The following is a 13698-nucleotide window of genomic DNA, read 5'->3' on the forward strand; positions in this document are numbered from 1 at the left end:
TATATTTTAATAACAATACACTGGTCAGTGGGCCTTCACATAAAATTTTATTATTTATTTTTGTATAGGTAACCTATAAACAAATATTGTATACATATACCTCAGGGTCCAATACATTGACTTTGTCCGGGACCCCAAGAATCCTAATTGTTTTACTGGCCGTAGACAGGGCCGTATATACTTAACCAAAACTCGTTTGTCAGAATTTAAATAAGAAGGGAGGTCAATTAAAAAAAAATAAAATTTGGAAGTGACTCTGCTGAACAGTAGGGTACAAGTGGGTGACTGTTATGAATAGTGTTACATTTGAATTCAATGATATAATATCATTGTATACGAAAAACGATTCCAAGTGGAGACGATTTGACAGCCTAGGATATTGTATACTATACTTATATTGATATTATTAAATATTATTAATACCGTAACCGGTTAAGTTGAGTTATTATTATTTGTTTATTATCATATTTGTATATAATAATACATTTTAGACGTTTCAATTACCCACGAATAATATTTTTAAAATAGGTATATAAATTACAAGTTACAACGAATTATGAACGATATTTCAAAAATTAATTGCCGAAAATCATTAGTTTTTAACTGAAAACGACAGAGAAGTCTGAATTTGGCGGTCAGTCTTATTTTTAAGTTATATTATAGCTAATTGAACTTTTTGGTATTTTCATATAATATATCCGGTGTAGTCACTCGCACACTGCGCTTGCTCGAACAATTAAAATCAAAAACATCCCTCGACTTGTTATGTAAATCCACCATGGGTGGGTGTCAGAATTATTTTTGCATCATCAATTTTAAAACGTTGATTTACCTTTTACCTAAATTAAAAAAAAAATTAATTTGTTATACTTAAGCTCGGTAAACTTTAAGCGTTGTACGGGTGCGTAAAACACCAAAAATCGTGAACTTCGTAAGGCTGTACCATAAATACCAATGGCTTCCCGGTAGTAGAGTCTTGGACAAGTACCTACATAGGTAACTTATAATAATTCATATTGTAAATTAATTAGGTACCAAAAAAATATAACTTCTCAAACACTGTGTCTATTGACACTGCCGGGAGAATGTATTAGAATGTCTATAAACTTACGGACCAGTATTTTCGTTTACATGTCAAAAAATATGTATCGAAAATTGTTTTAAGTTAAAAATTTATATCATTCGAATCTAACTTATATGGAAGTACTGTATATAAACACTATATCCTATAATTTAGTTTTGGGGTGGAAAAAAATTAAGTACGCTAGCGTAAAGCGTTGTATAAACAAATTACCAATTTTGTAACTTAATAAAAAGTTAACAAAAAGTGTGTATTAACTTTTAACTTAACTGAGTTCGCCTATAGTTAAATTAACTTTAAACTTTTAACTTTTTGTTATTGATGCATATTAACTTAACTTAACTCAGTTAAAAAAAATTATTAACTTGCCCAGCCTTGCGCAGTACAACCATTGTGATCTGTATAATGTAAGTACATGTGTAAAATATAAATGCATTATTCGTGGAATAATTAGCGTAGGCGTAAAATACTCAAAATAACTTTTAAAATAAGTCTGAACGAAAATTTCTGATTGCATCATCGTTCTTAACTCAGAGACATACATATTATTATATAGTACCTATATAGCAGCGTTTCTCAACCTGTGGTACGCGTACCACTAGAAGTACGCAGTACACATAAAGCTCGTAGGTGGTACGCTAAAAAAATCTACCTTTATAAAAAAAAAAATGGAATGGATCATTATTATTCACAATATATATTATTTGGTTTTTTTGATAAATAATAATATAAATAAGAATTGAACATATTTCATTTTATTTTTATGAACTAAATGCTTATATTAATTATTAACATAATATTATGGTTTATAGTAGGTATTTGAAAAAGTATTTGATTTAGTATAATACGTGTAATATATGAGTAATAAAGTGAATATTATTATTAGCTGTTAATTGTTTATTTTAAATAGCTATAGTTATCGTAATTATAATTAGATATTTTAAATATTTATGGGATTACGCATTTACGCATATAAATTAATACATATTGTTATAGCTTTATAAGCAGTCGTTATTTTATTTTGGAATGTAACCGATTCAATAACATCGAATCATAATCATAAAGATAATAATGAAAATTAATAAAAGTATAGCATTTTTGTTATTATTTGAATATGTTGTACATGCCATGTATATTGTAAATTGATTATCAAACATTGATAATTTATAATTTTTATTATTTTGTTATGCCTATATAGGACATAGTATATACAATTATTATAGATACCCATAATACACAGTGAAACTTCCGTATAACAAATTTCTATTTAACGAAATATTTTGTTTACTGAAATATTGTTGAGAACCATGACCAAATTAAAACCAAATAGATGTGATTGTGTTCATAAAATTTTTCTAATTTTTAGTAGTTTCCTGAGACTTCAGAAAATGGAAGATTCAATGTATAAGGTATAATAAAATTATTAAGTCCTTCGAATATATTTGTATACTTTTATAAGCAAAAATAAAATAATAAGTGGCAAAGAATTGTTTAATACATTTTACAAAAAATTCACAATTTCCTACAATCACCTAAATCAGTAAAATAAATAAACAGATTGCAATACTACGACACAGAAGCCAAATATGTTTTGGGAATACGGTAAAAATCAACGATACTTGATCAGTATTGACTTTAATTTTAGGATAACCCATATCAAGAGCTAGTAAAATAAGCATTGTACCTACGTTATTATTGCTATTTGAGTGCAAGAAAAAAAAATAACGTTTATTACAAAATATTACATATTATTGAATATTACACAATATTGAGGCCAATGTAATTTTGTCCACAAAAATACGCTCTTCATGAAGAATGGTCCTGTTCTGAAAAATCAACTAAATTTGAAAACTTTTTTTATTTAATAGTGGGTGCCACTGGGTGATACAGGCCGCATTGAACTCCGTTTTTCAATAATTTAATCTCAAATTGTATCCTATGTATTAAAAAAAAATACGATTTTAAGGTTTTTTACATATTTACATATTTATATTTATCAAAATCTGACAATTCTACAAGGCCTGAGAATTATTCCTTTGAAGTAATTTTTTTCGATATGATACACCGTATCAACCCCCCTGCATAGGTATCGTAGTAGATAAGTGAAAAAAGTATTATAATTATAAGGTGGAAACTAAAATACAAAATATAATTTTAAAATGTTATAGAATTGCGGAAAATTTGAAAAACCGGCACCCAGCCTCATAATTGTAATGTCATGAGTCAAATTATGTTATTGTTAGTATATATAATATTATAGTTTTATGATGCTTTAATTATATTTTACAAACTGTTAAGTGTTAGGTATTACTTGTCACGTTGATTACATTTTGTGTAAAACATTTTTATTTTTCGCGGAGTAGCTGGTATACATAGGTACTGTAATGTTAGGGGTTTCTCAAATATAAATTTAAATTATATTATATTTAATAGGTATAGGTATAGTAAGTAAGTTTTAATTATTGTTTTTTTTTTTCTGGAAGGGGGTGCTGACTACTGAGCCGTCCAAACTAGACCCCTGTTTACGCTTAGGTATTATGTAAATGAGTGAACCTAATGAGAACGTATATCATAACAACTACTGTTAGCTAATAGCTTAGATACCGTTTTGTCGTTTTATTTTACCGCGACATTCTTAATGAATAACATTTGTAATAACAGTACCTGCTATTATTGTACTACATAATATACTGTTAGGTACCCTGGATGAAGCACTAAGTCCAGACATCGGCAACAAAATGCTTAAATACTTAAGAATTGACTAAACCGTACAATCTAACATAACATATATTTAATGTATCGCATAATCGTACCATAAACCATTTTAACCTATTAACGCGTATGCCATGAGCCAATAACCATTGTTGTTGCGGCTTTAATAAAGGAAAACAAAAAAAACTGCTATTATTATTATTAATTGTTGTTATATCGTCGGCAACCACGGGCATTGGATCAAGGTCATCCATCTAACCCACTTGTAATGACGTCATCTCCGTGCTTGGTTCGCGATCGCGAACTCACACACACACACACACACACGTACCACCCTTATCCTCGCGATCGCGGCAATAAAAAACCGTTGTCCGTATAATACGACAGTACAACGTGCGTATAAAATATATAGTACATTCGCGTTACAATATGATATATTATTATTATAGTAGACATTATTATTATTACTATTATAGTGGAGAACCCTCGATCACCACCGGCACCGCCACCCCATTTTCATTCAACACACGATCGTTTCCTCGTGTGTGTGCGTGTGTTGCAGACGGGTGTTTGCGTTTGAGTGTGCGTAAGCGCGTGAGTGCGCGTGTGCGTACCATATGAATAATATCGTACCATTCCCTATCCCCACCCGTGTTTTCGGCGCGTGAGTGCGTGAGCACCCGGGACGGTCGCGCCAGATTATCGATTTGCGAGTTCAGTGACAACGCGGACGCATACGCACCCGGAGCCTGACGTTGGCGCACTCCTCGCTCGGAAAAAACTATACGATACGTGTAACGACATCGATAATATCGTTGTTGTTGTTGTTGTTGTTGTTGTTGCTGTTGTTGCTGTTGCCGTTGCTGTTGTAGCATTCGCATTACACACCGCCATCGGAGTGGAGTTTTCTCAAGTACCACCGTTGCTATTTATTGATCTAGAAAATAGACTTTTCACGAAATCGCAGTGCACCAAACCCATCGACACCCATTTTATTATACCCGCCCGTACCTAGTTTATCTTGTGTGGCGATAAAACACCGCAGTATTGTGTATATATACCAATATAGGTGCAATGACTGTTGTATCGTTTCATCGTTTCGCGTTTTCGACTTACGACGAGTTTGAACTGCCCTGTACCAACCTATCTGTACCAGCGATTCTTGTGTCGTGTGTACATTTCATATTATCCGTGGTTATTTGAGTCATTATCGACGTTGGAGATATTTTTCAGTCACTTCGATTTGATATAATATCTTTAATAATAAACACGTCGCGGAGTTCAAAACAGATGATACGAAAAAAAAAATCCTAATTATTTCTGAATTACCTAATATTTATAATAATTCTACTATAAATATTTGCAAATATTAATAACATATAAGCACGCAAAAAGTTTGTGCAACTACTAAACTATGAGTTTCGTTTTTTTTTTTTTTTAGAATGTTCGTTAACAAAAGGCGGGACAACATGATGTTACTACATGCAATCATATTTAGTCAAACGTTTGATTAGCTTTCTAAACGAAGTTTTGATCTGTCTTCTACATGATGTAAGATAATCCTAAACACTGGAATCATGTCAGGTTAGTTTTACTATTTACAGTATTATTATATATTAGTTTAATTTCTATACGGTGCATTACAACATTTGTCTTAAATGTAACAACTTGGTTGCATCCGCTTTACCACCGTCGAACCGATAAAAATCTATAAGGCACTTGGCTATATATAGCTAATTTACATGTCATATGACATATTCTAATGCGAATGTATACGAATATATTATATCGTAGGTACTACAAAAATAATATTTTGGAATTCTCAACATTATTTTTTTATTGTTCTAGAGTACATAGGGTTCGGTAGTTTACCGGATATAGTACATCGAAAAACCGTCAAAAAAGGATTTGAATTCACTCTGATGGTAGTCGGTGAATCTGGTTTGGGGAAATCAACACTGATAAATACATTGTTCCTGAGCGATTTATACAAGGAACGAAATGAATCTAGTTATGGTATGCCAATTGAAAATATCTACACTTAGAAATAATATTTATACAATTATACCTAACTCATATTTGAAAATTTCCAGAACCTCCTCAGACCGCACATATTGAAAAGAAAACGTTATGCATCGAGGAGCAAGGAGTTAAGTTAAGACTAACCGTTGTAGACACACCTGGTAACTGTTTTGTCGCAAATTGACTTTTGAGAGGGAAAAACAACAGCTGTATTTTTATTTCAGGTTTTGGTTCGTCTTTGAGCAGTGATGATTGCATTCGGTCATGCTGCGAGTACGTGGACGAACAATTTCGAGCATATTTCGCTGAAGAAAGCGGTATTATCAGAAAGAACATAGTTGACAATCGTGTTCACTGTTGTCTTTATTTCATACCCGGTCATTGCCACAGGTATGTATAATTTGAAGTTGTGAATATATAATTTGTGATTTGCGTTCTTAAACGCAATATATATTTAAGCCTAAGGCCAATAGACGTAGAATTCATGCTCAATATCCACGAAAAAGTCAATGTCATACCAATCATAAGCAAAGCAGATATGTTGACTGAAAAAGAAAAAATACAAATCAAACAACGAATAAATGATTCTATTAAGTCCCACGAAATAAAGGTAAATTATTTATTAATTTAATTAAAAATGATTGTTTGTCGAGAATATTAATTAAGAATTACTATAATAATATGTACGACACATACCTACGTATAAAAATAATGTAATACATTTCAAATATAACATTTTTTTTTTTTTTTTTATACCTAACTATTTAATATTTGTTAATATAGTAGTAGCTCGAAACATATTTGTCAACTTCAGGATAAAAATTATATATTTTTAATTTACTATAATCGCTCAACAAAATTTAAAAATAATAACGTATATTCAGTGAGAATGGTTGTTCTAAATTTGGTAAGCTACCAAAAAGTACGAGGTAAAAAAATCCGAGAAAAAAGTCCGTTGTTTAAAAAGTCGACGGTAAAAAAGTCCGGAGCATATAAAGTTCGTGGTGAAAAAGTCTGGTATACCTATCAAATGTTCCAATTAGTATTAATATAAGTTGAAACTAATTGTAATTTTTTTTAAATATATTATTTTTATATGTCTATAGTTAATTAAACAAATAAATCATTATCATATTATGAATTCATATATTCGAAACTGTTCAGCAATGATTAGAAATTAATTTATTATAAATATTTAATAAATCTAATATCTATAGATGCATATACGACTATATCGAACAAATAAATAATAACTATTCAATATATAATTTAAATATGTGCCATTGTATTATATTTTTATCGAATATAACTATAAGTTGATATCGGTCATATTATTATATATGTGTTTCAGATATACCAACTGCCAGATTGCGATAGTGACGAAGATGAAGACTTCAAACAGCAGGATAAAGAGTTGAAGGCGTGCTTACCGTTTGCCGTGGTCGGAAGTAACACGATTTTGGAAGTTAACGGGAAAAAAATGCGAGGAAGGCAATATGACTGGGGTGTGGTAGAAGGTAGAAAAATTTGAATACTTAATAAACTGTTTATTTACTTACCTACAAACACATTCATTGTTTTTTTAGAATAGTAAACACAGAGAAAGTAGATAAATATATTTAACGACACATGCGTATTAATGTTCATTAAACACAACGTGTGTTTATACGTTATATTTTCAGTGGATAACCCAGCCCATAGCGATTTTACCAAACTTCGGAATATGCTAATATCCACACACATGCCCGATTTAAAAGAAGTCACCGAGGATGTTCATTATGAAAATTTCCGGACGCAATTGATTTCCAAAATATCGCAGCAAGCATTCAAAGATAGAGGGTAAATAATATAAAAAATATAATACCATTGAATGAACTAACTAACTATTGATTTTGTGTAGAAAATTAAAAAGAGATTCGATACCAAAACTGCTACCAGCACTTGATGAAACGGATATTTTGTTGCTTCAAAAAGAAGAAGAAGTAAGTTGAATTCCTATTTAAATGTTTAACCGGTGTGTGAATAATTTAAACTCATATACAATAGGTAAATATGTTTAGTACTAGGTACTATGTTTATTACAAAATGTCTTGACATTAGCAACTATCAATGTATACTATCATTGTACATATAGCCCCATAGGTAGGTATTAGGTATGACTCTAAAAGGAACAATGGTCATAAATAATAATTATTAGTGTAGTTAGGTAATATAGGTAGGTCGTAGGTAATATACGCCATTACACATAATGTTGTTTTAACACCGTACTAAAAGAAAATACACAGTTCTGCGTAACACGAATGAAAGTTGTGATGATAAACAAATTTGACATTTTATTTATAATCAAAACTAAAAAATGTTTGAATCGATTTTTTTTTTTTTAATGATAAAGCTGTCGTTTGTCATCTCTTAGAATTTCAAATATATACCTAGTCGATGTATTTTTAAATGAATCATACACATATCAGGATATGTCAGTATGTCCCTGATTATATAGAGGCCTGTGTTTTTTTCTTATTTATATATCAGGGATATAGTGTTTATCAATATTTGGCTATTAAGACAATACCCATATGGCCCATCGGCCACCATGCAGTAAAAAATACTATGATTTATATTATGTACATCAAATATGACAACATTGCATTTGTTTTATTTTATAACAATGTGCTCAAGTGTAAATGTTAATTGATTACAGCCAATGGACCATAGTCACCAAGGCTTTATTTAATAAAAAAAATTATGTGCTCTGTAATTATTTAAAATATGGTGGATACAATTATACTGATGGCGTTTAATATAATTTGGGTCATTATTAAACACGGTTTTATTATCCAAAAATGTAGATCCGCCGTATGCAAGACATCCTTGTTCAGATGCAAGACAAACTAAAGACCAACAACGAAAAAAGCAACCATAACCTATACCTAGCAGCTCAAAAATCACTGGAAAATGAAAACAAAAAAATTGAAAACGTGATCAACGTTTAACTTACAAGAATAAAATATTATAGTATAATATTAAATATTGTTTACAATTTTACAACAATTTCTTATGTTATAAGATCATGTTGTATTAATTTGGTGTCCAACTTGGAAAAGTATTTCTATTAATGTTTTACATTTTTTTTATAATATCATAATATTATTTGATTTACTGACTTTGAATTCGTTGTCGTTTTATATATAGCCGTGTAAAAGATTCACTATTATTATTGTATTATAACATTTTATTATTTTCGTTTGAAACTTACCACTGTAAATTATAGTAGACATGGTAAGAAATTAAAATTGGGACTAAAACAGTAGGTACTTCGTGGTTTAACTTTTAAGATTGTTTAGAAATGTATATATTATCATCACAAAATAAATTCTTGATTGGTTACGATTGGATTATTGTTGATTTCAGTGTTTACACGAATACACCATGTGAACACCAGTTGTATAAACAAAATAAAGTAGTAAATTACGAACCCGTATCAAATCCTTAGAATTCTACAATGTATAGGTAGTATTTTACTATTTTATAAACATGTCATTTTTTTAACTTCTAACCAAAATGAATATTCAGACATTATTTTATTATATTGTCAAATAAAATCAAACAAAGGGGGACGGAGTGGCTGAGCAGATTAAGGCATCGGTTGTGACGCACACCGACGCTGGTTCAAACCTCGGTTCATGGGCAGCATTTTTCTTCGGGCAAGTCACAGTGTCCGGAGATAAGTGCCGCCATCCCCCACCCGGGCATGGCAGATACCCAAGGGTGCCCACTAAAAAATCTGCCAAAACTACACACACGTGTTACACCTACAGTTCCCTCCCCTACAAACAAAAAACAAACAGCTAATGGCCATAGTTGCCAAGCTTCACGATCAATAAAAAAAAAAAAAACAAACAAAATTGATTTACATGATACTCTATAAATATATATGTTGGATATATTATTGTTTATGAAAAAAAAATGTATTTTTTATACGAAACCCCGTGACGTCAACCCACATATTATTATTATGTATATTGTGTATATTGTACAATAATATTTGTCATATTTGCTTATATGTAGGTACCTATTTCAAACAATTTAACGTAATTTCGCAGTCGGAGCGGAACATGACTCAACTAATATAATATATTATAGCTGTAAACATATTATTATCAATATGATATTTTTTATTTTGTGAAAAAAACCAGCTAGGCTTCTGTCGTTTATTCTCTCCGGACAAACTATATATAGATAGATATAGATAGAATACACTGCCAATATATTATGTACAATATATTGTATAATGTGTATATTATTAATATATGCCAGTACATAATATATAGGTGGAGATGATATACATATTCCAATAGACACAATGTGTACGACCGACGAGATGAACGTACAAACACAGATGTACTTGTAAATTTATATTATTATGTTAAATATTATATAATGATATGTCTTATATAGTATATAGGTATATAATATAAATGTGGCGTCCTTTAAGCTGTCACAACACCACACGTTATTATTATAAATATGTGTGTCATATAATATGAACAAGTTAATTTCAATAATTAATACGAGTGATGATAAATTTTAATAGTTGTCAATAATTCATTATCGTGGAGTGGAAAATAAACAGTGCAGACACATAATCACGCGTACCTATGTTATCGAGTGTCAAATTATTTTAATATGTACAATATATTATTATAAAAAAATAGTACAATATTATAAACGGCTGATATAGTTTAATAATAGGTATACAGTAGGTATACCTACACCGTTACATATTATGATAATCGACTGGCAACGGTTTGTAAATATAAAAAAACCATTTTATTCTCTGTAGTTTGTGTAGGTATCTAACCTTTAGGTACCTATTTCATACGCCAATTATAGGTAACCTACGCCATAAGACGGTCGCGGTCGATGATGGCTGTTTTGAGTCTATTTTAGTAGTCATATACAATCATCTCACATGCCAAACGGCATTAAATAGTGAAAATTTCGGAATTATGAAGAGGGTAGCCCCCCCCCCCCCCCCCGGTCAATCGATATCAATATACATCTCGACCAGCTGCAATCGTATAAATTTGGAAAAATCGCGTAAGACGCAGATGTTCGCCGAGAAGTGCAGTGATCGATTTGTTTATCTCGTGTATAGCTTAAACCGTTTAAAGGATACTTTCTTACAGTTTCTTACAGCGTTTCTACTAGGTAGGTATTACTACTCTCTATATTCGTGCCGGCATCGTGAGATTTATTTTATACGCTTTATTATGTAGGTGCCTCCTATACTCGTTATGTAATACACAGACATTAGGGTTTTACTTACCTGCTGTATTATATGGAATAAATTAATAGTTAAAGTTTTATGCAAAACAAAAAAAAAATAGAGGGAAAATATAAAAACGAACGTGTTTTACCTGTATAGTAATAATATTTGCAGTCGACGGTATTATGTAACGGTAATACGATCGGTCTTGTAAACGCTGGTCGATTATAATATGTAGATCGTTCGGAAACCCTAAATTTGTAATGGTGCTCACCGTGAGCAGCTCACGTGTAACGTTAAAATACCTTTAGATAAAACTCTAACGTCAATATGAATGCTTACAACTCATCTTTAATATTTATAATTATGTTATTAATTTATAATTGTTCCGTTCCATGTTACAGTGCCTAATGTATAATAATATATTGTAATTTGCTAGTCACCACGTGCAATTTTTTTTCAGACACGAAATAAAAAAAGAACTGATTCAATGTTGTAATTTGTAAATATCAATATAAATTAGTGGCAGTAGTAGATCAAACATATTTTTACATTGCGATATAAAGTAAAAAAGTTAGGTTCCTAATATATATTATGGCCGTATTGTAATTTGCAGTGTTATTACTTAGATCTTAACAAAATAACGTTAGTTTAATATTGTTGGACGGTCAATGGAATTCAAACCTGCGTATACCTCAATATGAAAGGCGAGTGTGAAATGATAACTATAATAGTGTTTAAAAATTTAAAATATAGACATGATAGAGTATATAATAGTACCACACGGCACGCACTAAAGAATTTTGTCCACGTTCAATAAAATATGGTAAACAATAAGACTATTCGTCATCAACGACCTGCAAGTGATAAGAATTGCACCACACGAGTTCACTGCTTATACTCGTATATTAGTCGTGTACTCGTATTGTCCTCCTCGTAAGCTTTTAAATTTAACATGTACAACAGACCACCCAATCCGCATTCACTATTATATCTCTGTTGTAATAAACATCGCTTTCGTGTTTCGTCTATTATATAGACTTATAATAATATGGTATGAGGAGGTATGACGTACAAAGCCGTAATTTTGGAATTGCCTTACTTATTGAAAAACATAAAACATGATTTAAAACATACGGCAGCTATACGCGGCTGGATAGGTATACTACCGCGGTCTAAAAACAATTATTTAACTACATAATGTTTTATACTACGGTTTAAGTATAGAAGTCATCATATAGTTGACAACATTTTAAAATTAATTTTTTTTTGCATTATAATAAAATAAAATTTAACGATTTTCTTATCTTAAAATTGTATGACGTGCAGTGTATTATTAGTTGTCTTGAGAAAATATCGTAAAAAATATCTTTAGTTACATAATATTATGTTATTATACTTATTAGTTATTACCATGTGAACAAGTAACAACCACAATATTATGATACATATTGTTATATTGGATAGTACCATAATAATGTTTATTATCTAGAAATTATTCCATTATTATTCTCAACTGTTTGAAAATTTGATGAGTGTGAACTGAAACAAGATTCTTAAATTATTATAGGTACGTGTAAACAGGGACAAATAATTAATCTTTATTCATATTAGTCATTATCCCGAGAACGCAAGATGAGACAAAAATTACCATGCATTTTGCGATGTACCTTCCAAAAACACATTTGTTTTTTTTTTTTTCATTTCATGTTAGTTTATGACAATGATTTTAAGTTAAGAAAATTACTATACGCTCTATTGTTTTATTTCAAAATAGGTAGTAGTAATAATTATGTACCAAATTCTTTAATTTAGACTTCGCTGTTTATGTGTATATATATTATATTTAAACATGTTTTCATGCAATAGGTACTCGCAGATTAAATTTAATCCACATGACTTGTATTATCTAAGTATTAAGTACACATAATTGATATAATATCATACATAATATTCACGGCAATTACCCGTTCCCGCCAAAATTTAAAATGCTCGTTTCCGCCATTGCGTAACTACCATTATCATTTATCACAAGTTCCAAAATAAATCCTGCTAAGAGCAGAAACTGGTACCTTTTGTTTTTTTTTGGTTCCGGTACTCAATTATTTGATAAAAAGTTTCTGGTTCTGATTCCTGTTACAACCGTCAATAAATGATTCCAATTATATTTGTTTTAAATTCATATATACATTAGTACCTATCTGGTTAAATGTATACAAATTAAAATAATAATATATTTTATTATATTATACCTATAGTATAATATATAATATGTATATCAAAATAATATGAATAGGTATATAAATAGCCATTTAAATCTTAATGATATTTACATATCTATACAAAAATAATATTAATTTACCAAAGCACCCTCATACCTGAAAAAGGGATCACATAAGTAAAAACAAAATTAATAATCATTGAAAAAACCCAATATTTTTTTTTCATTTAAAAAATAATATATAAGTTCCGGTTACTAGAGAATATTTAATTTTTGTCTCAGTTAGGTATTCCGGCTTCCAATATTTGGCTATAATATTCCAGATAATTTTATTTTCGGTTCAGGTCCAGTCCCAGGCTACGAGCTAGTTATACAGACTACCACTATTCACTATAG

At 30.3% G+C, this 13698-nt stretch overlaps 1 protein-coding gene across 1 annotated transcript; it reads left to right on the plus strand.

Annotated features, from left to right (window-relative positions):
• The first annotated feature begins 4516 nt into the window (after positions 1-4516).
• LOC132952872 (septin-2A-like) lies at positions 4517-9200 on the plus strand. Its single transcript, XM_061025347.1, has 10 exons — positions 4517-4706; positions 5235-5377; positions 5642-5809; positions 5887-5976; positions 6040-6205; positions 6275-6425; positions 7167-7332; positions 7498-7654; positions 7716-7797; positions 8662-9200. The coding sequence occupies exons 2-10, from the start codon at positions 5371-5373 to the stop codon at positions 8803-8805; spliced, it is 1131 nt and encodes a 376-aa protein (XP_060881330.1). The 5' UTR covers positions 4517-4706; positions 5235-5370; the 3' UTR covers positions 8806-9200.
• The last annotated feature ends 4498 nt before the right edge of the window (positions 9201-13698 follow it).

The sequence above is a fragment of the Metopolophium dirhodum genome, chromosome 9 (assembly GCF_019925205.1).
Source record: "Metopolophium dirhodum isolate CAU chromosome 9, ASM1992520v1, whole genome shotgun sequence".
Lineage (NCBI taxonomy): Eukaryota > Metazoa > Arthropoda > Insecta > Hemiptera > Aphididae > Metopolophium > Metopolophium dirhodum.

Coding starts and splice junctions, on each gene's coding strand:
- LOC132952872 (XM_061025347.1), top strand. Junction 5,977..6,039: donor AACCGTTGTAGACACACCTG/GTAACTGTTTTG, acceptor TTTTTATTTCAG/GTTTTGGTTCGTCTTTGAGC. Junction 7,333..7,497: donor TGACTGGGGTGTGGTAGAAG/GTAGAAAAATTT, acceptor TTATATTTTCAG/TGGATAACCCAGCCCATAGC.